Consider the following 26011-nt stretch of genomic DNA (forward strand, 5'->3'; position numbering starts at 1 on the left):
TTTATCTGCTTACCCTGTGTACAAAACACTGTGCCACGGCAACAGGGTCATTGTGGCAACTATCCAGATCTTGCAGTAGTTCGCTGCATAGAAATTGAAACAGAAAGAATAGTTTATCAGTCAACTCAAGATAAAAACATAACATGTGATACAAACTGAAAACACATCCTCCCTTACACACACATCCACAAAGCAAACAGGAACATGCTGGAGACAAACTTCAAAACAACCTTTAATACACTGCAGTTTCAGAATTAAATGCAGAGCAGCAGGCCATGCAAAGGATTTGGGCCCAATACCCACCTGTCCAGCGGAAGCCTGTCCACCACTGTCAAAGGAACCAAAACACAAGGCAGATGTTATAGTAAGCGGGGACACACACTAGCTGAACAACCGGCTGATTCTCGCTCAGCAGCCACCTATATAGTCATACCTGTTAACATTAATAAGTTTGGGATCCTAAACTGGGAATACTGTATTTTCTCCAATGTACTAAGTTTCACACAGATAAAAAAATAATGAGGGAAGTTCCGTCTTAAACTTGTAAACTTACAAGTTTGAGAAAACAAAACACAGGAGAGGAAGCAGATTTGCAAAGTTGGCATGGAACACCTGTAACAAATTGGACTCGAACTGCCCTTGCTCCTTCGTTACATACATACAAAGAAAGAGGACTGTTACTTCTCTGCTCTAGGAGTTTTAGCCAATCAGGGTAGGAGGATGCTGTTTGCTGCTAAACCATTCTCTTCACTATAGAAGGGCTGTTTGGTACGTATCAGAGCCCCAGTTTGCACATAATACCAAGCCATGTTTTCAGATTCACCTTTATATTTCTGGGTGTGGGTATGGGTGGAACATCTAGCTTGGCTTTCACTCCCAATAAGCCAAAGTAAAAGGAGGCATAATCTCTCTTTGCATGGATTTATCAGATTACTCCCCAATACTTTATACAGAATCCGTTTAATATAACAGCCCAATCACCCAAGAAATCTTAAGATTGTAATAAGGATATAAGGGAGAAGGCTGTCTTTCAGGTAATCTGATTCCAAGACAAGGCCTTAATTCATACTGGGAACAAAACATATTTTAAAAGATACTAAAATTCATAGGTATGTGAGCAAAGAAAAATTAGGGAAGGGGCAGCAAATATAAATACATCTCCTGTAGGACAAGGACTTGGGCATGTTGACAAGCCTAAGCCTAGACCACACCATAGCTATTATCCAACACTGGGTTTAGGGTGCCTTTGTGTTTCTTAGTCAGCCAAAAGGAGAAGTCATTTTCCTTCCTAGGTCCTTGATTTTTTAAATCTGGTAGAACTGAGGAACATAAATCAGTGGCAGCAAGGACTAGCTGAAGACAATAACTGTTGCACCACCAGAGGCAATCTTAGTTGGGTGCACTGAAGTGTTGGTACAGAAATTTACAGGAATAACTTACAAAAAGCCCTTTTCCTGCCATGCTTTATTTTTCAGAGAGGACTGAACCTTTATAGGGGAACTGGGTAAAGTGAGCAACAATTGAAATGATAGGGAAGCTCTAAGGATTGTGTTATACTACTCACCTGTTCAGCTCATAGATGTCTTCAATGTTCCCAAATAGTGCGCTGACTTGTTCTGGCCGCAACAACAGCTCCTGAGTGTCTATGATCTTCCCCAAGTAATTCTGCCAAGTCACATTATGCCATGAGCATCGCCATGAAGTCAGCAAGCAAGAAAACAGGGCAGACCACCACCACGATTTCTAATCCAATATTGCGGGTGTGGTACCCTAATCCAGGGCTTTTCAACCAGTGGTACGGGTACCACCTGTGGTACATTGGCACCTGGCAGGTGGTACGCGACCATCCTAGAAAAATGGTAGTGGGGGAGGGGAATGAGCTGAACCAGTGGCAGCACAAGCCTGAGTGAGAGATGGCTGGAGCAGCAGGGCTGTCAGAACTCAGTGGAAGCACCAGGATCAGCACTTCTTCAGGGCTGTCAGGGCTCAGCGGAAGTGCCAGGATCACCGCCAGGCTCCAGCTGGAACTCTGTGCTACTCCTGGCACTTCTGCTGAGCCCAGAAGTAGCGCCGATCAGCTGGAATTTGCAGCATCTCCAGGGTCTTGTGATTTACATTCAGATGCTTGGCAACTGATTCATATTTATGACGGTCACAGTGTCCCAGGGTCATGTGAAATGACCAAAACCTGCTGCAACCTCCCAGCAGACAGGGGGAATAAAAATCAAACACCCCCCACCCCACCCCTGGTGTCAATGCTTAACAGAAATGCTCACAAAAATGAAAACCTTGGACAGGAGGAAGAGCATCGCTGGGCGGGCAGGTGTCTTGCTCAGCTGTGGCTAGGGGGGCACTTTTTTCAGTGCCATTGTAACTTCGAACAGTCACTAAGCGAACTGTTGTAAGTCAAGGAGTATCTATACTTCATCCCTTTTTTCCTTTTTGGGGGGGTGTCAAGTTTTTGACACCATGCTAGGTGACTGGTGGCACTCGGATGTTGCCATATCCTAAAAGTGGTACAATGGGTGAAAAGGTTGAAAAGCCCTGCCCTAATCAATGCTCTCAGGGCAGAACTTATCTTCTATTGATGATGGCTCCCATTGGACAATTTTTGCTACTTGCACTCCACCCAGACAATATCTATTGAGAAGCTATTTCCTTTTTATATAGTATTCCTGATAGCAGATTAGCAGAAAAATTACTGGGGCAACTTTAGGCAAATCATGAGGATTCTCTGACCCACAGTGCATCATTTTCACATGATAAGCACAATATCTTCCATGAAATTGTTTGGGGAAATGGCCAGAATATTATATTCCTGTGTGGAAAGGGGGCAGTGAAATCCTTGGCTTGAGAGGAAGGCATAAAGGCAGTAACCAAACACACAATGAGAGCTCCTTTGAAATGAAAGCTGCTTGAAGGTCTACAGCTCTTCCCAGCTTCCAGTCTAGACTACTGGGGTCCCTCTTGGTTGCAATGGGAAAATTGGATGAAGGGAGGACCTTAAGGCACCTACAGAGTAGCAGTGATGTAAACAGCCCAACAGGCATGTCAATCGCACTAACCTCTATGATGTTTCGTAAATCCTGCACATACATGCGTTCTGATTCCACAATCTCCAAGATAACCCGCTCGAGATAGTTTAGTTTGGAATAAGAGGCAGCAGCAGAGAGGGAAGAGCTCCTCAGGCTTCTCCAGGGCCCTGAGGAGGCATTGTTGTTGGCATTTTTCAGCACTCCAGTCTTCAGGAGTGAAGAAGCATCTGAAGGAGTTTGCGCCATGTTATTCCAGTCATCCAAAATATGGGGAGCATTGATTAAAGTTGCCGGCAACTGCCTCATTGAATAATCTGAGACACTCATGCTCAGGGCAGTAGAGATTGGGACTCCCTCATCTCTGCCAGGATATGGAGCATCCAAGAACCTGGAGTTTTCTGAGGGAAGAAAAGGCTTATTTTAAAACTGTGTAATGTTCCTCCGAATCTCAAGATGCAGTAGTTACATAACTAAGGAGCCATTTTAATTTTTTGCAATCAATGGGCATTGATGACCTCTAGATGAAGGTTCTCCATCTATATCAGTGGCATCATGGGTTTCGATTTTAACATTGTTTTAATGTATTTTAATTCATTGTTGTTAGTTTCTGGTCACCCTGTTTAATCTCTTTTAATGTTTGTATTCTTGTATTTTTATATGTTTGCCCTGTTCACCGCCCTGAGTCCTTCGGGAGAAGGGCGGTATACAAATAAAATTATAATTATTATTATTATTATTATTATTATTATTATTATTATTATTATTATTATTATTATCATCATCATCATCATCATCATCATCATCATCATCATCAGTAAACACCGGGCTAATGGGGAAAAAGGAGGTTGTCTGCTCTGCTGGCTTCCTAGACGAGCCCAAACCCTAAGAGTGCCTGAAACTGCTAATGTAACATATTGCATAAGAAATACTAGTTATAATCTGAACCAGCACAAATATTTTATCGTGAAATGATCTTGCCTACTGTTAACAGATGGCTGCACGTGGAAAGATACATACATAATTTCTGATGGCCTCAGTCCATTTATTAAATATTTTTCCCTTATTTCCATCTGACCCAGGGCGGAAAAAAAATACAAATATACAAATCTATCTGAATAAAACCCAGATGTATTAAAACATGTTTACCATCACAATCATATGCTGCTTTTGTTAAAATGAAAATTGTTGAATTGGGATGGTCTTTGATCATAAATCTCACACGAAGCAGCTGTGAGGGACAGAATTGTCAGCACAGTCTCAGAACCTAAACGTGAGCCATTAATGAAACCTACTTGGAGCCTTTTCTCATCCCAGTCCCCTGTTAACATCTCCTTTATCAGCCCTGTGCTGGATTACAACTTCCTCATCTCCAGCTAGTCTGGAGAAAGTTCACCAACTTAAATGGAACTCAGCATTTCACAGCCCAAACACATTTTCTCCACAGTACTGGTGCATGTCCTGCCATGCCGCATGGTCTCCACCAAACCCTTAAGAGGTTTAACAGGTTGGCAAACAAGCGGCAACAGGCCTGTGCTGTGTAGGAATCATATACAATCAGCTGCAATTACTTTCATATCTCTCTCTCTCTCTCTCTCTCTCTCTCTCTCTCTCTCTCTCTCTCTCTCTCTCTCTCTCTCCAGTTTCCTCCCCATTTCCACAAGAATATTTTCTCCGCCTCAAAACCAACATGTCAAAATTCTTCTAGGCCTTTGTATGAAAATCACCTTGCTTTCTTACAAAAAAATCCCATCTCATTCTCACTCAGCAGTGGAAGCCTCTCCAGGGTATTCGTCTCTTCCCAGATCAGCATCATTCATCACCTCAGCCAGACTGTAGATGGTAAATGAAGCATGGAGCAACCCGTGAATCCTGAATAGCTAATGAAGGTGTGGAGCCTTTTGATGTCACTTCTCCAAACCTCTCCTGTAGATAAGCACCACACCTCAAAACTGGCATACTATTCCCCACTAAGGACTTTGACCAAGACTCACACTTCCTTCTCCTTCCTCTACTACAAATATAGGGAGGAAAGAAAGAGGCTCAGCTGTTCTGGTCAGAAAATACCCAGAAATACTATCATGTGTTGCCAAGCCATTTAAGTAGCACCTATGCTAATTATGGATTTCCCTCATAGCTCAAATGGCCTAGGAGCCAGGGGTATATGTGAATGAAACTATTCATCACAAGCAAAATCCCACGTGACGCCACAGGAACTCTTTGAAGATGGTTGTTTTTCAAAGTCTCCTCAAATTGAACTGTACATTCTCCACACTTATCTTAATTACTCATTTTGATTTAGCCAAAAATAGACTGCATGTATTGCAAGTATTTGTTACTAAATGTCACAAGATAAACAAAGTGATCTGTTTCAGTCTGTTTATGAAACATCATAAAAGCAAAATGAAACAGAGCGAAAGCTTTTGCCCATCACCACAGATAACAAGAATGTCTAAAACATCTATTCATTTACTAGACTCAACCGGAAAAGGATGCCTCTCCCTAAACAGAAGACCATGTTAGTTTGATTTTTTGATTTGTTTAACAAGGGACTTCAAATCCTCAAAGCTTGCTTGATTTCCCATCGTTCCATAGTGTGCCAATCTACACAAAGATTGCAGAAATCTCTTGTCCTAATCACTGTGTCTGGAAAAATTCACACACAGGTTGCTAGCAAGGAAAGAATTTCACACATAACTAGAAGCAAAGATTCTTGTGCATATGTCTAAAGCAGGCTTTCCTAATATATCCTTTGGACTGCCACACCCAGAATTACCTAGACTAATTGCAACAAACCTGAAGGATACCAGTGTAGGGAAAGTTGTTTCTGAAAGTAAAAAGAAAAAAATGGCAAGCATGTTTGCAGGCAGGGACACTACTGTAGTGAACCTGAACTTGAAATTCATGGAACTTACTGACTTCCAAATTCAGTATTTCATGATTTAATCGTTAAGCCCAACTTCTTAGCCTAATATGCAGCATGCCCTGTGTCCAAAACGCCTCATAGGTAAATCTGACTCACACTAAAATTTGGGGGTTTGCTGGTATTCATTAGATCTGGTTAGGAGTAATTGGGTCCTTTCTTCCCCAAAACAACAGCAAGCAAGGACTGGTCTAATGGTTAAGGCATCAAGCTAGAAAATGGGAGATCCTGAGTTCAAGTCCCACCTTCGCCATGAAAATCAGATGGTGATTTTGGGCCAATCACTCACTCTCAGCCCAACCTTCTGCACAGGTTTGTTGTTGTGGGGAAAATAGAAAGAGGAAGATGTGTTGGATATGCTCACCGCCTTGAGTTATTTTAAAACAAAATAAAGATAGGATATAGCTGAATGGATGGAGAGACAGATAGACAGACAGACAGACAAACAGATCGATCCTGCTACTGAGTATAAATAAATATAAATAAATAAATAAATATAAATAAATAAATGAGTATTCACATATGCAAGGCATAAATATAACAAGATTGATCCTAACAGGGCTGTACAAATTCTAGCACAACAGTCAGAAATCCTAAAACTTCATGCTGCTACTGTGAACAGCACAAACTGACATGGAAAAACAGATAAAATGGTGCGGACTCTTGGTGGCAGCAAAGAAAAGGAATTGCTTCTGAACAAGCTTGGTAGGGCTTCTTTGTTTGCTGAGGAGCGAGGGGGATTTGCCACAAAGCTAGAAATGAGCTAACTGAAAGAGGGAGTAGGTTCAGCAGACTAAGCAGAAACATGTAGCTACTAAGTGAGAAAAATAGAATTCAAGACTCTACCAATCTATCATGGCTAATGAAAGTGAAAGAATTGGGTGAGAGGAGCCTTAAGATAATTAGGGCATGAAAAGATATTTAGGGAGGAAGGAACCGCCTTTCCCCAATGTCGGATTTGCTTCTGCCAAGCTCTACCCTTTGAAAGGTTGCATTACCTTGAACCTCTATAAACTCTTCTTCAACATGATCAAAGCAAGCAGAGGTTGCACATTGTCTGCACGTATCCTTTCAATAGCACATGGGTTACCAGTCACAAAGTTTAGCAAGGCCAGGATAAAAACTAAGTACAATTTAATTAAATTTTAAGGTTGAAATTAATTTCACATGATAATTCACTGTGTATCAGTAATTTTCCCATTCCGTTAAACATTACAATTCAACAGTAATATTTAGAGGCATTCTGGAGCAAGCCCATGGCTTTGATGGGCTGAATTCAGCTCTGGGGCTTCAGATTGTGAATGCCAGAGCCAGGGCAAAGTCAGGTGCAATACATCCTAGTTTAGGAAGCACAATTTAATTGCTCAGAGTTGCTCTCTCTGTGAATAAGATGGCCAATCTCTAAATATGATAAATAAACAAACTTCCAGGGGCATTTGAGTTCTAAGTTCAACTCATCAATTCTATGTATGGATTATCTTTAAAAAAAAAAGCTGCCAAATGTGTTTAGTTTTATCAAATGCTTAATACACAACAGCCAAATTTTCTTTCCCTCTACAATCACATGGGCCAGAAATCCCAGTAGATGTTCTGTTTTAAATCTAGTTTGCATTCAATAAAGATGCAGCTTTCACAGGATTAGGCAATCAGAATGAATTTCAAACTGTAATTCTTTTTATAACAACCGGCACAGTCAGAATATTTCAGATATAACATGAAAAGAAAACTATTATTATAAAATTATGTACAGCTTTGGGTAGTTCAACTGAAAAATAACATCTTAAAAGCAGTGGTGGTGAACTATGGCCCTTTTATAACATGTGGACTTCAACTCCCAGAATCCCTGAGCCAGCCATGCTCAACTCTGGGAGCTGAAGTCCACTAGTCATAAAGGGGCCGTAGTTCCCCAGCTTGGCCTTAAAGCAATGGTTTCAAATGGTGGTATATGCTATGTGGGACTCAACGCTAATCTAGGTGGGATGCAGGGTACTTACTGAAACTTCATTTAAGACTTTATATTTATATTTATTTATATTTATTAAATTTTTATACCACCCTTCTCCCGAAGGACTCAGGGCGGTGTACAGGGCAATAAATATCAAAATATACATACAAAAGTTAAAAAAGAATTAAATAATTATGCCCAATATAAAACAATGATTAAAACAATGTTAAAACCAAATCCAAACCCCAACCCCATCAGACCAGGCCGGATTGTTCAAATAAATAAGTTTTTAGATCGCGTCGGAAGAAGCGAAGGTCGGGGGCCGTCCGGAGCTCAACCGGCAAGCGGTTCCATAGGTCTGGCGCGCCCAAAGAGAACCTTTAGAACTTACCATAAATGAAATTGTCACTGCATGCCTACAAATAAATGGAAGCCCTCCTCAGAAAAAAAAGGTTTTTATTCCTATTTTGACTTCACACAGTTTTCCAGAAAATAAAATTCACAATACAAAGCAAAAAGGTTTCACTTTCTGCTACACCCTGAACTTCCACTAAGATCTGATTCCACAAGTTGATGAATTGAACTAAATGGTAAAAACCATTATTATGCAAAAAAAAAATCATTTCACTTTTGGGTTTCCCTTTTACTAATGTGATAAAAGAAAAAAAGGACAGGAAGTAACCACTTCATCTGTGTGGGCCTTTCTCGCTATCAAGCGATTTTGGTGCTCTCTGGAGAAGCACAAGAACAATCCCTGCCTCTGGGAATCACTCCTGCAACCACGAATATCCTGTTTGCTTTTATTTATTTATTTATTTATTTATTTATTTATTTATTTATTTATTTATTTATTTATTTATTTATTTATTTAGATTTATATACCGCCCTTTCCCGAAGGACTCAGGGCATTTAAAAAACAGTCAATACAAACGTTAAAACAAATTAAAAGAGATTAAATAGAACCCTGAGAAAATTAAAACCCAGTTAAAATTAAAATTAAAAATATTCTCAGCCTGGGCCAGAGAGCTCGAAGAGCCAGGTCTTCAGGTCCCGGCGGAATGAACGGAGGTCGGGGGCAGTCCTAAGCTCCGCGGGCAGCTGGTTCCACAGGGCAGGCGCACCCACTGAGAAGGCCCTACCCCTGGGTGTTACCCGCCGGCAGTCTTTAACCGGCGGCACCCTGAGGAGACCCTCCCTGTGGGAGCGCACTGGACGAAGGGAACTTGATGCTGGCAGCAGGTGTTCCCTCAGATATCCCGGACCCTCGCCATTTAGGGCTTTATAGGTCATCACCAGCTGATTACTGATTAGGAACTGCAAAAAAGGGAGCTGACCCCCTGCCACCACCACTGTCAGTCATCCTAATTCCACTACACTGAGATCATGCCTCCACAGCCACTGGCCTCACCCCTCTGGCTCTCAGCAGCAGTTTCACACCACCACGTGAGCATCCCATAGCCCATGCTCCAATCTGTTTTTCTATGGGAATAGTAACATTTTCTCCGGGTCGCCAACAGGAACATGCTGAAACGCCATCACATCCCATTTTTATTCTTACATGTGCTCCATCTGGTTTTTGCAGGAAGGAAAAAAAGGGGAAAATTCAACCAGACACTAATTAAGAGGTGGAGTAAAGACCCTCAAAGCAACTGAGAGCAGTATGTTCTATTGGTTAAGGCACCAGCCTAGAAATCAGGAAACTAGCCTCCTGGTGAATTCTAGTCTCACCTTAGGCAGGAAAGCCAGCTGGGTGACTTTGGACTTTGGTCTCTAACCCACCTGACAATGTTATTGTTGAAGGGAAAATAGGAGCAGGAAGGATATTAGATGTATTCACCACCTTGAGTTATTTCTAAAAATAATAAGTGGGGAGAAATCTAAACAAAAAAACCCCTGGGAAATGTGGAGTGATGGTGGCAAGGAGTCATGGCTTCTTGGCTAAAAGAACAAGTCAGGAAATGTTGGTAAAAGCTCCCACTATTCGGAAATCCCCATACAAACAGCAGTTCTAGAGGATTAATTTTTTGTGGTGTTTCCTCTGGAGCAAAAGCTGAACCACCGAAAATTGGCTTCCTTCCCAAATTCCATGCAGCACAGCCATGTGGAAGAAAGCCAAGGAGATATCCTTAGAAAATAAAGGTGGTCGGGGCTAGAAGCCAGTCCTTCACTCTGAAATACTCTTGGCTGCCCCTCATTCCCCACCCCAAAAGAGATCTGCCCAATAAGGAAACTGCTTGGGTATGACAGTGGACCAAGCAAGGAAACTTATTGCTGTGCAGTAATGGACATTTAGCAAGATGTAACTCAATTGGAAGGGACGCGGTGGCTCAGTGGGTTAGGATGCTGAGCTTGTCGATCAGAAGGTCGGCAGTTTGGCGGGTCGAATCCCGAGTGCTGCGTAACAGAGTGAGCGCCTGTTACTCGTCCCAGCTTCTGCCAACCTAGCAGTTCAAAAGCATGTAAAAATGCAAGTAGAAAAATAGGGACCACTACGGTGGGAAGGTAACAGCGTTCCGTGCGCCTTTGGCGTCTAGTCATGCCAGCCACATGACCACGGAGACGTCCTTGGACAAGTGCTGGCTCTTCGGCTTTGAAATGGAGATGAGCACCAGCCTCTAGAGTTGGAAACGACTAGCATGCATGTGCGGGGGAACCTTTACCTTATTATTACTGTATATTACTGGTTGAAACTGAAGCTTTGTGCCTAATGGGACTACATATTTTACTCCAAACTTAAAAGTAGAATAATATTTGAATACATGCAACTGTGGCAAATTTCTACTTCATATTTCTGGGAGTCTGTTTCAGAAATATTTGAAATGAGGCCTGAAAGATTATTTATACTTTTTTCAAGTTCTGTATGTTACCTTAAATTTATATTTCAAATTTGAAATATATGAGGACCCAAATTGTTGGGGGCAATAAGCTGACTTTGTAATAATGCTGCTTGGGGGGGGGGGGCGAAAGCCCTAATAAGCAGGCATATACATAGAATGAAGGCTATTGCTAAGCACATTGATTTGTGCTTTAAATTGTAAGCCGCCCTGAGTCTTCGGAGAAGGGCGGGATATAAATGGGATTTTTAAAAAAATGGGTTTGTAATACTTTACAGTACTCTGCTGTTATGTTTCTCACAAAGGCACAATGGGCAGCCTTTCAAAGTCTTATTACAATTTCAAAAAATTATAATTTTGCTTAATAGTATACCTTAGATCAGTCTTATCTAACCTGATGTTTTGTAGATAGTGAGAGTGATAGTTCAGTTTAAGGTGGCAGGTTGAGAAGACTGCCTTGCAGAAACATTGTAATTAAACTTCTTGAAATCTTGGTGTGTTTGCTGTCAATTCTGCTGAAACTTCAAGGTAATATATTCAGATTTAACCTATTCTCCGATTTATTCAAGACCCTAATCAGAACAATTTCAGTTTGAAATTAGTGCATGGCTTAGGCTGCGCTAAAATAGGGACCACTACGGTGGGAAGGTAACAGCGTTCCGTGCACCTTTGGCGTCTAGTCATGCCGGCCACATGACCACAGAGACGTCCTTGGACAAGTGCTGGCTCTTCGGCTTTGAAACGGAGATGAGCACTGGCCCCTAGAGTCGGAAACGACTAGCATGCATGTGTGGGGGAACCTTTACCTTTACCTAACTCAATTGGAAAAAGGAGGAAACAAGAGTATGTCAGGGAGGCTGCAAACCTGAAGAAGGGGAGAAAAGTAGGAGTGGATGTCGGTAGGTAGGTAAGAAAGTGAAAAAGTGTGATTGGGATGAATGGATCTCGTGTACTAAAATATTATGTCAGAAAGTCAATGTTTCAGAGCTGATTGTGAGCAAGAAGAGGTTACGATGATTGCTCATTAACCAAGTTAGCATTGCACCAGACTGCTTTCTATAAAATGAGGGTCTATGACTAGATGTACTCTACCCCCAGTAGCCCTTTTATGATGATATTCCTGGCTATCTCTTTTAAAGAACCAGCCACTTTTGCTTACTTAAGATTGGAGGGGGGACTGTTGCCTCCCACCCATAGAAGCCTCTCCCCCTCCTCCCTCCCAAAGTGATCCATGATTTTTAGGTTTAGAAATTTATTCCAAATTAAAGGGAGCCAGGAGATTTGGGGCTTGAATAAGGCTGTGGTTTCCAGAGAATACGATGCAAATTCTAAATCCATTCTCTGGTTTCATTTTGACTGTCTGACTTTGAAGTGACAGCAAAGATAATCTTTGCATGATTTTGGAATTCTGGTTATGGAAATCCTAATCTAAGGAGTCACAGCTGGATGCCAGGGAAACTTTTGTTCTGTTTTGCCCCTTCCCATTCCAAAGCGTGTCATTTCTGTCATTTCTACTACAATCCTCCCCCCACCCCTTTTTTTTTTAATAAACATCTATTATCAGCAAATGTTCTGTTTTTCAATTGACTTGTTCCAAGACTAACGATAAGCAAAAACTGTTTGCCAGTATATCATTCTGCCTCCTAATAAATCTGCATGGCTGTACATTGTACATGAAGTGGTGTTTAGCTGCCTTCCAGCAATTAATGTATAGAACTAAGATTGGAAAGACCTCAGCCTGGAAGCTGAGTGGGTGATGTTGGCCGTGCTCACTTCCTAGCCTAATTTACTTCACAAACCTTTTGTAAGAAATTTCAGAAGTTCTGTGTATGTCATTTAGAGTTCCTGCGGAAAAGGCGGAATAGAACTCAGACCATTTACTTCCATGTAGAGTGGGTCCTCTGACACTTCAGAATGCTTGAATAGTTATTTGTCCAACTTTGTGGAGGCTCAAAAGACCACCAGCAAATCATTAGCTTGGAAAAAGAGTTTCTGGAATCGCATGCCTTTGTCGGAGAGCATTCTGGGCAAAACGCCAACCAGCAAAAGCCTAGCACAGAGCCAAGACTTCTACCAAACTAATTTTAAATACTACAGTGCAGTGTCCTGGTCCAACTCTGCTGGCATCAGCAAGACTCACCCAATACAGTGAGGAGGAGCATCCTGTAGGGCAGTGTGTGTATAGGGCTGGACAGGCAGGGCCCAGTCGTTATTTTTGAGACTAATTAACACATTCAAGATACTCTTATTGCAGCGTAATAATGTTTTTTTTCCCTGGAGCTCATGCATTAGGGTGTCAAACTCAATTTCACTGAGGGCCGCATCAGCACTGTGGTTGCCCTCAGGGGGCCGGGTGGGCGTGGCCTGGGTGGGCGTGGCCTACTGCGTGGGCGTGGCTAGAGTGCAAATGGCCTACTGGGTGGGCGTGGCCAGCTCTACATCGTTCGCATCAAGGGTGCCTATGGGGGCCTGGGCAGGAGTGGGACAGATCTGAGGGTCTCTGACAGAAGGAGGGTCTCTGGGCCAGGGCCAAGGCAGTGGGGGCCGTTCCCTCACTGTTTCCAGGATGGCTTCGCGGGCCGCATGAAACCACTTTGCAGGCCAGATCCGGCCCCCGGGCCTTGTGTTTGACATGACTGCATTAGACTATGAAGAACTCCAGAGTTAAATCAAATTAGATATATAGGTAGTCCTTGACTTACAACCATTTGTTTAACGACCGTTCAAAATTACAACACACTGGAAAAAGTGACTTATAACTAGCTTTCCCACTTATGACCATCACAGCACCCCCCCAGTCATGTGATCATGATTTGGGTGCTTGGCAACTGGTATGCATTTATGACGGTTGTTGTGTTCTTGAGGCACACAAGGTCATCATTTGTGACCTTCCTGGGGGCTTCCAACAAAGTCAGTGGGGGAAACCAGATTTGCTTAATGACTGCAGTGATTCACTTAATGACCATGGCAAAAAGGTTGTAAAATTGGGTGAGACTCACTTAACAAACACATTGCTTAGCAAAGAAATTCCAATCTCGGTTATGGTTGTACATCAAGGATTACCTCTATATAATGATTCTGGCACATTATCATAGCGGCAGAAATGGCCAGATTTTCATATATAATAAAGAAAAGTGGTATGATTGGGTAACAGCCAGCAAAAGAACAAATGAATGGGAATAAAACCTAATGTCAATGACAGGAAAAATACTACAAGTCTCTAAAAGATGAGCTTATCTTTTAAAATTAAAACTGTGTTGGGATGGTATATCATAATTATTTTCTATACAAATACTTTAAAACAACATATTAAATGAGGCTTAGTGCCAATATGTAATTCCCAATGACAATTTCCCTCCCCCAAGCCATCTAATTATCACCAAAAACCAATACTGAAATTGCTTGCTAAAGTAATATCTCAGCTACTTGTTATTTCTGATTTTCCAATTATGCACTTTCCAATTTAAAACTTTACATCAGTCAACGTCAGTAACAGCAGTTATTACTAATTAAACAGTTATGAACATTCTCCACAATTATCCTCATGAGGAAGATAAAATATTTGTACCTTGTAACTCTGTCCTCAAACCCTTCAATACAACAGAAATACATAATAAAAACATTTGGTTCGCACTTAGCACTAAGCTATAACGTGGTTTGCTGATAACACTTTCCATCCATTGTAATTTAAAGCTTAGGGTAGCAACTTTTTCAGGACCAGAATACCCTTGCGTGGTGATCTGCTTACCCCTATTCCCAAAGAACCTGCAATTTTATAATATATATTCCTTAATACCAAGGGTCTTCAAACTTGGTCCTTTTATGACTTGTGGACTTCAACTCCCAGAATTCCTCAGCCAGCATGCCTGATTGAGGAATTCTGGGAGTTGAAGTCCACAAGTCATAAAAGGGCCAAGTTTGAAGACCCCTGCTTAATACCTTCTTGTTCTCATTCAGACATCAAAAGCGGTCCAGTTCTGTTCAGTTAAGGGAGTTACCTGGTCGAGAGACAATGTGTTCCTAAGTCCCTTCACACAATTCCTTTCCAACATACCACTAGATTGGAAAAAATGAAAAAGGTAAAGCACCTCACTCAGTTTTCAAATCTAGTTAGGGCCAGTTTGCAGAGCTTACAAATTGTGCATCCTTCCCCTCTACCACTTCTAGCGGAAGAAACTTTGTGTAAAGATCTGAAACAGAAACTGATCAATTTATTTTTTCCAAATCCAAGCCACTGCCACCATTCTGAATTTCATTTTTAAAAGCAAATTAACCCCTCACGAACGTAAAACAGGCTCAGTTTTACAATAGTTCAAGCAAATTGAAAACAGTATGTTGAATGTCTATCAAAGAAGTCAAACCAGCGGCAAAATAGGCATCCTAATAACCAGAATTTATTAGTAGTTTTATACTAATAAGGATGGCCGGAGCTTCTAAGGATGGAGAAAGCTATCTAACCGGCAGCTTTAATTTTATCCTGCATTTTGGGAAACTGGCATGGTGCTGCAGATATTGAAGCACATTTTTGTCAAAAAGGAAGTTGCATTTGAGATATTTAATTTTGCAGTTGTTAGGAAATTAAGAAGCATAACGTGTGCTTGATCTCCCATCAGGAGGAATACCAGTATAAAAATAAATGTTCTTTGTCTCTCTTATCTAGACATTCAACAGTTCATTGACCCTTATAAAACCATCATGATCACAAGATTATTCCCGCACCCATGAGAACTTCTCTGATTATTCTGTGACACTGTGATAAAACTAGAATACAATGAGATATGAATCAAATAAACGCAGAAACTCTTGCTTTAAAGATGCAGAGAGCAAAGGATCAGGTCTACTGGAAGACAGATTCTCTCAAAACTTGAATCAAATTTGAATTAGGCTGTTTCTGGACTAGAATTACCTATAGCCATGGTTTGTAACAAAATTGCTTCAAATGGATTTGTTTGAATAAAATATTATCTGAACCAAAAGTTCCTTTATGCATTCAACAGAAAGATAAAGTACTGCAAAAATAAAAGTTAGCATTTTCCTTGGGTTCACAAAAAGGTTTAATACACTGAAAAAATTCTCTGTTCAAGTCTGAAGAAGATAATGCAGACAACTAGAATTAAAATAAGCAATAGAGGCATCAGCAGAAGCCATGGTGACATCATGATGTCATTACGTGAATTATATAATTGGTGTCACTGACAAAATTACATCATGACACAAGTGATGCCATTCGTCCCTGTGTGGATTGTGATTTTTTTAGATAGTTTCACTCTACTGTAATATAACTAACTACACTGATGCAGAGAAAGAAATTCATAGAAAGATGTTTTACATGACTTGCTCCTACTTTAGTAACTTCAAAAGTTAGCATTAGCTTTAATTGTTTCAATAATCACAGAATTCTTTTTTGGTATATTGTTATTTTAAAGAACTGTTTTATTTATTATATTTGTTTTTAGCAAAGCTTCTGATAAGTAACAAGTGTGTTCTGACCTAGTCAACTTATCAGTTGGTCTTCAGTGCCAAAAACAGAATATTTGGAATGGGAAACATTAGTTATTGGTAGTAGAGTTCAGATGCAAAAGCAATCAAGAAACTAAGGTCTAAGAAATTTGTAAAAAGTTGGCTGAACAAGCCATCAATACAGGGTGAGCTTTAGTTGATACTTCCACATGATACATCCAATAGCTAATGATAAGCCACAATGCCCACAGCAGACAGAGCATCAGAAGAATAGTGACCACAAACTGAAGCAAGCTTTATGGAAATACTAATAAAGATAAAAACGAAGCAATTTTTAGGAAGTTGTTTGGAACAAATTACTACATTCCTTCTAATTCTATGTCACTGGACTTTCTTTTGAGATGCAAAACCATTCTCTTTTTTTCCTTAGCTAAAGGAAAGAAATCTACATTTATGTTGTCAGTTTTTATTTTACTTCTATAATTATGAAATGTAGTAATCATTTTATGTTTACACTATTTATAAGTTATGAGTGTTGCAATAAGCGCTTAAAAGGAAAACCAAACCCCAACATCCAAATAATATTCTTTTAAGGATACCCTTCTTACACAGAAAGTTGGTCCAAAGGGAAAAAATCTGGTTGAAAATCTATCACATCTTTGCAACTATACCTTGGAAGAAGTGACAAATGGTTGGATATATTGGATGAGGCTATGGAATGGCTTCTATAGCATTTGCTGAACCCTAGGAAATAACTGCACAGCCAACTCTTTAGCAATCCTTACCATAGCACGATCTCAACAATGGAAGTGCTATACCCTATCACTTTCTGATACTTTTAAACAAAAATTCAGGGATATCACATTTTACATTAAGGGTAACATCAATACAGATTATTTAAATGTTCAGATTTCTACTGCATCTACTTAGCCAACCCTGAGGTGCTATAACCTAATCACAGCAATTCCAAAATACTAATGTAAAAAGAAGTCCATTATCTACAGATATGTTAATAATGATTAGCAAAATTCCCATGGTCTTATGTCTGCAAGTATCTTAATCAAGGAGTACCTCCCAACATGCTCTCCAGGAATGTATCATACCTTGGCTGCAAGGACCGCTGAAACCCAACACATCTGGAAAATAATTCATTGCAAAAAAATTGATCAAGTTCCACTTCCTGTGAAGGTCGCTAGACAAGTCATAGTTGCAGCACCCCCCTGTGGACAGAATGTCATCAGCAGGACCTGAAGTGAATTCCAACAAGCCTTGGCTGGTTAAGAATTGTGCGGAAAAGGGCTTTACTGCAAAGCTTTTGTGGTTACTAGTGACACAACTGCCTGGTTGAAACTCAAATATTAGCAAGATGCCTGAAATACCATTGGAACTACCACAAGCATGTATTTCTGGGTCACCGTTGCATTAAGCTAGAGGTAATGAACTTGATTTGGCCTTGTCTTGTCTGTGGCTTTTCAGAAAATCATCGGAGGTGGGAAGTCACTAGAGTGGGAAGAATTGAAAATAAGGGAGATGATTAAAGGTCAACTTTTCACATCATTCTGAAATTCTCCCCAAACCAGGGAAAAGCCCCTTTTAGAGTGTTTTGGGATTTTCAGAGTGTGAAATTGTGCTTACGTACAACAACTCTTAAGGCATCCATTTTGCCCCTTAAGATCCCCCTCCCCAAAACCCCCCTACAAAACAGAACCAGGCTTAATTACTGACTTTGGAAGAACCCAGCCAATATATCCAGGGCAGCAGGGAGCAGGCATTGGACATCTTTTTCCATATCAGTAGCAGATAAAGGAGTAAAGTACAGTATCAATTACTCTATATAGTGTGTATTACTCATAGTAGTTTCAAGGTCCAAAGAAATTCAATAGGACAGGTTTTTATCATGACTCTCAGATGCAATATAAAGTACAAACCGTATTTCCGCAAAAATAAGCCAGGCCTTATATTTATTTTGGGGGGTGTCTTATTTTTTTTATGGCCTACATGCGGGACAAGCCTCCCGCAACGGCCAAGCTGACCCTGGGCGAGCCGGATCACTTACAGGAAGAGGTTGTGCGTTGCAGGAGGACAACTACAAAGGGTGCACATGGATCCCTGCAGCTCCTGGAGGCTCTGAGTGCTGCTTTTTGTGCCACACGGTTTCCCACCCCATGCCAGCCAGGCTGATCTGGTGGGCGGGATTGCCTTCCGTCTTCCCTGCCACTGCACTGGCAGCTGATGCTGCCCTCCTGAGAGGCAGCACAGTGATTGGACGGCGGCCATGCTGCGAATGGGCATAGACCATCCCCCCAAAGCACTGCCAAAAACAGCGAGGCAAATGCGCACAGACGCGGTGCCAAAAACAGCATTGCAAAAAGCAGTGCTCAGAGCCCCTAGGAGCTGCAGGGATCCCCGCACGCCGTTTGCAGTCATCCTCCTGCAATGCGCAGCCTCTCCATGTAAGCAATCCAGCTCACGCAGGGTCAGGTTGGCCATCGTGGGAGGCTCGTCCTGCATGTGCAGCAGAGCTGGAGGACGGGGATGGGCCACACCTCCCGTGATGGCCAAGCTGACCCCGGGCGAGCCAAATTGCTTCAGCTGCGAGGAACCTGGCCTAAGGTTTCCATTGCCCAGGCTTCCTGAAGCTGATGGGAACTGCAGCCCGCCACAGCTCAACAGTTTAGACAAGCCGCAAAATTGAACTCGCAGCGGCAGCACCATCAGCAGGTAAGGCGGGGGGAGGCCGCCAAAAAAACCTATGGTGGGACGGAGTGGGAGAGGTCTTAAGTAGGGCTTACTTTTTGGGATAGGTCTTATATTAGCCCAAACCCCAAAAATAAGCTAGGTCTTATTTTATGGCTAGGTCATATTTTTGGGGAAACACAGTAGTCCATCTCAGCATTTCTGTAATCCAGTAGGAATGGCTGCCATTCTTCATCTATTTCAAACTATCAATAGCTGTGTTTGGTGGGGGGGAAGGGAATTCTCTGGAACCACATGGAACAAACCTTATCCCTCAGTACTAAAATATGACTGTAGTACATAGGATATTATATATACACTGATAAAATGTACGTATATAGTTAGTTTTTCCTGCTAATACAGCAGGATGTAAACCTAAAGTTAGTTTTTAGGACTGTATATAATTCTTCACTGGCATTGTATTCTTTCATAAAGAATTAATGGATGTAGTACAGTAATAACCAGCTTATCTTTCATGGGATTGACTATAAGGAGAATACATTCAGATATATAAACTACAAATGTGTAGTATTCTGGCCATGCTCAAAGTCAGCTTTGCTAGCAATGCTCAATGCCTTCATTTAGCAAGGTGAGATGTTACTTTTATTTTAATTTTGTTTATATCCCACTTTTTTATAAATAATTCAAGGCAGCAAACACACACAAGTACTCCTTCCTTCTCCTAGTTTTCCAGCAATAATCACTCTGTGGGATGGGTTGGATTGGGTTGAAAGAGAGAGAAATTCACCCAGCCAGTTTTTATACCTAAAACAGGATTATAATTCACCATCTTCTGGTTTCTAGCCTGGTGCCTTAACCACTAGACCAAACTAGTGCAATAATTGCAAATGCATATACTGTCACGTAAAACATGAATATTAAAAAAAATCCAAAATTATCGCATCAGTTTTTACATCATGCTAAAGTCTAGTTTGTTCAAGCATGTTTTCTTGATTAAATCATGGTTGTGAGTACAACACAAAGCCAAAACGAAAGCTACAACCATAGTATAATCTATCAACCCGCCCTAATATGTTTTTTTTCCCTTATCAAAATTTTGTTTTAAATAGTGTGTGTGTGTGGGGGGGGAGCTTTTAAAGATAATAGCATGAAGTTAACTTGGCACACTTTATTCCAGTTTTCTAAATGTAAATTAAATGTAAAAGCTAAACTGAATCTCAGTTAAGACAAAATAGCTGTCTGGATAATTTCCTGATATTAATTCTCTCTGCATATATTTAATTTTATCAATTTTGAAATTCAAAGCAGGAATATGTGTGGCACAATTTTTTTAATCCATAATGTAAGTAGAGCAACAATTACTACAATCTTTTTATATATAGCAAAGTTGTGCTTTATATTTCACTACTGTAATTTTAACTCCACTGTGATTAAACATAAGTATAATTCCAGGCACTTATTCTTGTAGTCTAGGTAAGAAAACAGAAAGTAGGCATTGTAGAAAGACCTGCCTACAAGAGAGCCATTGAAAATGTGTACAGAGCCAAAATACACAGGACTCAATAATGACTCACAGGAAGAATGGACAAAAATGAAACACCATGGAATGTACCTTAAATTCTCTCTTCCGTGAATTGCACCGGCACACCTTACTTTACTTCTAGACATGGAACTTGCCTTCCAAACATCAATCAGCAAGAGAGTCATTATTTTAGGCAGCGTGCAAGTGACCACAGCCTTAGAAAACACACAATGGGGATATGGAAGTTGGCTCATAACACACCTAGGAACCATTCTGACAGAACAGTAATTTTCCATTAAGATTCTTGATGGAATCAGGATCAAAAATCAGGATTTATAAATCTTGGACCAAATGACTTTTTAGTTATTTAGGAAACTATTCTGATGGGCTCCATCTTGAGATGGAAACCAATTCCTTTCCATTTCTTCCCTAAGACAGAAAAACAAGCTTGGGGATACTTCTAGGCACACTTCGGGGCCCAGAAATCAAACACAGAACCTCCAAGAGCTCACTACAAGAGCTTAAACTGAACAGAGACCAGAAGGACCCAGCAACTGTCCACTCATCACCCGATGACTTTCAGCATTAAATGTGGACCAAAAAAAAGGAAATGACTTCAATAAACAGGTGCAGCCAACCACTGCTCCCTTTGCCAGCTGCACTGAATCAATTGTGTGAACTTTTAATGCCATGTAATATTAACTAGAGCTTTTTTAATTAAAAGAAATCCTGCCACAAACGTTGGGTGGCATGTGTGTGCGATTGGACTGCAATTGTCCTTCGGATGATGTTCGACCTCAAAAGCTGCTCTGTGCCCCACAATGAGAGCTATATGGGGACTGATAATGTGGGTAAATCTCTGAAGCCGCATTTTGTTAAAATGGCTTCCAAGGGCCACAGAATCTGTGGCAAAAGTTGAAGCCAACATTAGGGTGAGATGGAGGCATATTAGGCAAAATGGGCTTCCCTAACAACCCCAGGGGATAAGTAGCCTAATCTGAGGTTTGGTCAAATAAGGGCCTGTAGCATAAAGTATTGCAGGGCTTTTCAACCAGTGGTACGGGTACCACCTGTGGTACATTGGCACCTGGCAGGTGGTACGTGACCATTCTAGAAAAGTGGTAGTGGGGAGAGGGGAATGAGCTGAACCGGTGGCAGCACCGCACAAGCCTGAGCGAGAGATGGCAGGAGTTGCAGGGCTGTCAAGGCTCAGTGGAAGCGCCAGGATCAGCACCAGGCTCCACCTGAAGCTCAGCACTGATCCTGGCGCTTCTGCTGAGCCCAGAAGAAGTGCCGATCAGCTGGAATGTTGCAGCATCTCCTGGGTCTTGTGATTTAAATTCAGATGCTTGGCAACTGATTCATATTTATAACAGTCATAGTGTCCCAGTGTCATGTGAAGTGACCAAAACATGCTGCAACCACCCAGCAGACGGGGGGGAATAAAAACCAAATACCACTCCACCCCATCCCCACTGCCAATCCTCAACAGAAATGCTCACAATGAAAACCTCGGACAGGAGGAAGAGCGCCACCAGGCAGGCTGGCAGGTGTCTTGCTCGGCTGTGGCTTGGGGGGCACTTTTTTCACTGCCATTGTAACTTCGAACAGTCACTAAGCGAACTGTTGTAAGTCGAGGACTACCTGCACTTTATCACTTTTTTCCCTTTTATTTATTTTTTTTGTTCATCAAATTTTTGACACCTTGCTAGGCGACTGGTGGTACTCGGATATTGCCATATCCTAAAAGTGGTACAATGGGTGAAAAGGTTGAAAAGCCCTGAAATATTGTACTGTACAGTTTTAGTTGATTAAATGGTAAATTAAAAATCTCTTAGTATTCTCACTGGTTAAAGTTAGATGACCACTTACAGTACTATGGCTGCTTAAAAATCAATATCTCACTATGGGGATAAATACAGTACATATTGCTACATCTCTCCTGCTCTACAAAGTTGCAACTGTATGCTTTACTGCACAGCTGAATGTTACAGGCAATTTATTCTCCACCTTATTTAGGGCATCCTATGCAAATGTTATAAACATTCACAATTGACAGCCTACATGTTAATGCTACTGAATACCAATGAACCAGCCAATAACTCCCACAATATTACATTCTTCTAGAAAGGCTCCAGAAGTTGCTTTTTATTATAAAATCCCCCCCTTTGCCTCATTAGACAGTTTTGTAGGGAGTCAGACAACACTCCCTTGTGTAAACTTGTGTTTCCTATTTTTTTCCACTTTTCTTTTTTCCCCCACATAAAAGGAAGAATTACTCTGGATTCTCCTTTCTTTAACAGGAAAAGAGAAAGTAGCTGCACAACTTCATTGTACAACCCCTACAAGTCATTTATCTGGAAATACCCAAGGTAATACAAAATCACAACTTCCCCCCCTTTTTTTTTTACAACAAAACAGAACAGCACAAGACAATTTTTCTTTTTTACCTTCTACACAGTTTTATTAAACAGGGCTTTTGTTTCCCATAGTTTTCACTCCCTTTAATGTTTGCCATAATGGTTGGGCTAACATTTATGAAATCCCTGCCGGAACTGGATCCAACCTTGATTTTTTTAAAAAAGGAGAAGTGAAGTCGGCTTCTAGGAAGCTGCTGGCTTGCTTTGCTGCAGCTGATTCTATGGAACAAAGGAATCTCTCACACCTGGTGTTGCCCTTTTCTGAACAAACACAGCCCAAACTCTTCAGTGAGCAGAAGCAAAGGTTCCCTAACCTCCATCCTCTTTCACATTATAAAGGAGGTTATTGGCCTTCTTGAAGCTCCCAGATTTCTGGCAAGTCTGTTTGGTGATAGGCAATCACAGTATCACTGATGTTGGCATCTAACCACAGTTCCCTTACAAAGAAGAAAGCTTGGTGCTTGCTTCTGGCAGGCACTAACTATGAATGACAATTATGTCCTAAGTCTAATTTGAACTCACCAAAGACTCAGCCAAAAACCAACCGGGATATGTCTTGCCAGGATGGGGTGGCTAGATGTTAATGTTCCAAGACTCTGGAATTTTAGTAGTAATGTAATTTCAGCAGGTGCCACTTGCATGCCAAACTATACCTGTTCCAATTCCCACTTCTCCCTACTATTAAAGGTGCAGGAATCTTTTCTTTTACCTCTGATCCGCCGAGGCCAAGAGAAGGAAAGAGTAACACTAGCAAACTGTACAATAGTTTCCATGACTCAGGGGATGGTATGAATGGCCAATTTCCCATATGACTGAGTGTACATTTTAGTACATTTTCATTCTGTAAACTTCACTGAAAACTTTATTAAATATCAAAGGTATAAGGGACTATAAATAATTTTAGGCTGCAATAAAAATCAATCATTAGGAAATATCTCCAACTATATTCAATGGGACGTACTTCTGAATCAATTGCTTAAATTACACATAGTAAGCCATAGTTTATAAAATAAACCACAACTGAATGGTTCATGTAGCTTGCCGAGTCACACAAACAATCATTTGTAGACCATAATTGCTGGGAAAATACATTCAACCTAAACCATTATAGGATTTGCATAGTTTCAGTTATATATTTTGCACGATCCAGGCCAATATATTTAGTATTGCATTGGAAAGCTGCAGTTTGATATACATTTGCCTGGGACTAAAACCCATTAAATTTAATAGGGTTTACCTCATGGTAGACAAATACAACTTCACACATTTTTAATCATTCATCATTTCACTCACATCTAGATAACTCATTTAGCACTCTTTCTCTTCACAAAAACTATTCCAATGTTTTGTTTATATTAATAGTTTTCTTTGTTTCCAATGCTGTTTCACCTTAAGTATTTTTTAATCCTAATTCTTTGATGATTAAACTAGCTTTACATTTCCATACCCTTGGACAGCAGCGGCAGATTTTTCAAAGCATTGTTTATATTTGTCCTGGGATTCAAACTAAATATTTTTACTGATCCTTCTGTAGGCTGGGGCCTTGGGAAGACTGCATATAGATCACAGACTTGGCCTCACTTATTGCAACTGCAATCTTTTGCAACTACAAACAGCTTCAAACAAATGACTTTCAAACAAATGATTTACTGCTGGGCAATGTTCAGTACAAGGGGGCTTAAGTCCTTAAAATACCTCTGTACTACTACATCAGAGAACAAATGGCCCAAGGGAATTTTAGAATGTTTTAAGCACCACCTCTAGCAGGACATCCCCTGAACTCTTTCTGATCCTTGGAAATTCACTGAGCAGATTAGCCACTCACCCACTATCACAATTAGCAGACACTCTGGGTCCCAGAATGTTACTCAACTGCTCCCTTCCCAGCTATGCATAATCCCATACACACATTCTTTCCTTAGGGTTTGCATCTAAATATATCAGGAAAGGATGCTTCACTTTTTTTTATTTCAGTTGCTCTTTTATTTTTAAGCAGTCAAAATCTGCAGATTTCAGTCCCTCTCTCGTTTGGGAAACAACTTCAGGCAGTCCTCGACTTACGACCACAATTGAGCCCAAAATTTCTAAATAAGGCTAAATAAGGCAAATTGTTAAATGAATTTTTCCCCGTTTTACAACCTTTCTTGCCATAGTTAAGTGAATCACTGCAGTGGTTAGGTTAGTGACACAGTTGTTATGTAAATCTGGTTTTCCCATTGACAGAAGGTTGCAAAAAGTGATCACATGACCCCTGGGACATTGCAACCGTCATAAATACATGCCAGTAGCCCAGCGTCCAAATTTTGATCATGTGACTATGATCGTAAGTGTAAGAAAATGTTCATAACTTTTTTTAGTACCATTGTAAGTTCAAATGCTCACTACATGAATGGTTGTACATTGAGGACTACCTGTAGTTAGATTAAATTTTATTTTACCCTAACAGCAATTCTCAGCCTTTGATTATCACATGCACAGCCTGACTATCCTAGGGAGCTCAATGCTGAATACATGGGGGAAGGTGCCTAAAATGAGGGCTGATGAATCTCTTATAGATTGCTTGATGTATGAGAACATGGCTGGTAGTTTTTGTTTTGCCTGGATGTTTCTTTTTGTATTGCATGGACCGTATTATTTTAAATTTCATCCATTGTATGCCACCAAGAATTACAGTGGAATAGAGCAGAGAGCAGATTACAAATGGAATTTAAAAAAAAGGTGATGTGAAGTAGACTGACCTGACAGCAGGGGGTTATAGAAACACACTATTAAAAAAATAAAGCTGAACCTAGACCAGGGGTAGGCAATCTTGGCTCTTTTATGACTCGTGGACTTCAACTCCCAGAAATCCTGAGCCATCCATCCATAAATCAATTATCCTATGCATTTCATAACACAGAGCCATAAGCTGAAAGCCACCTGTAGAACAAAGAACCTTTGCAGTAGAAACTCAGACTTCTGACACACACACAGAACAAGCCATTCTGAAGGGTTTACTGACCATTCCTTCCACCAGCTACATCAATGTCACCATATCTAATATTAGTTGTACAATGCTATCCTAATATAGTCGAATAGCTCACCACTCAGATGGCAACGCTGTCTTTGCTAATATTTTTTCCTAATCACCTGGATATTTCTAATTAGCATGAAAAACTTTAAAATAAATATCATATGG

General features: G+C 40.7%; 1 protein-coding gene across 1 annotated transcript in view; it reads right to left on the reverse strand.

Moving 5' to 3' along the window:
* Positions 1-26011, reverse strand: part of PLEKHG3 (pleckstrin homology and RhoGEF domain containing G3) — a 63186-nt gene that overhangs the window by 25957 nt on the left and 11218 nt on the right. The window contains exons 2-4 of the mRNA XM_083349379.1: positions 3066-3433; positions 1565-1665; positions 14-83 (exon numbers count right to left, since the gene is read on the reverse strand). Coding sequence (XP_083205505.1) covers positions 14-83; positions 1565-1665; positions 3066-3362 — 468 coding nt within the window. The 5' untranslated portion in view covers positions 3363-3433. The remainder of the gene's footprint in view (positions 1-13; positions 84-1564; positions 1666-3065; positions 3434-26011) is intronic.

The sequence above is a fragment of the Vipera ursinii genome, assembly GCF_947247035.1.
Source record: "Vipera ursinii genome assembly, chromosome: 1".
In the NCBI taxonomy this organism is placed as follows: Eukaryota; Metazoa; Chordata; class Lepidosauria; order Squamata; family Viperidae; genus Vipera; species Vipera ursinii.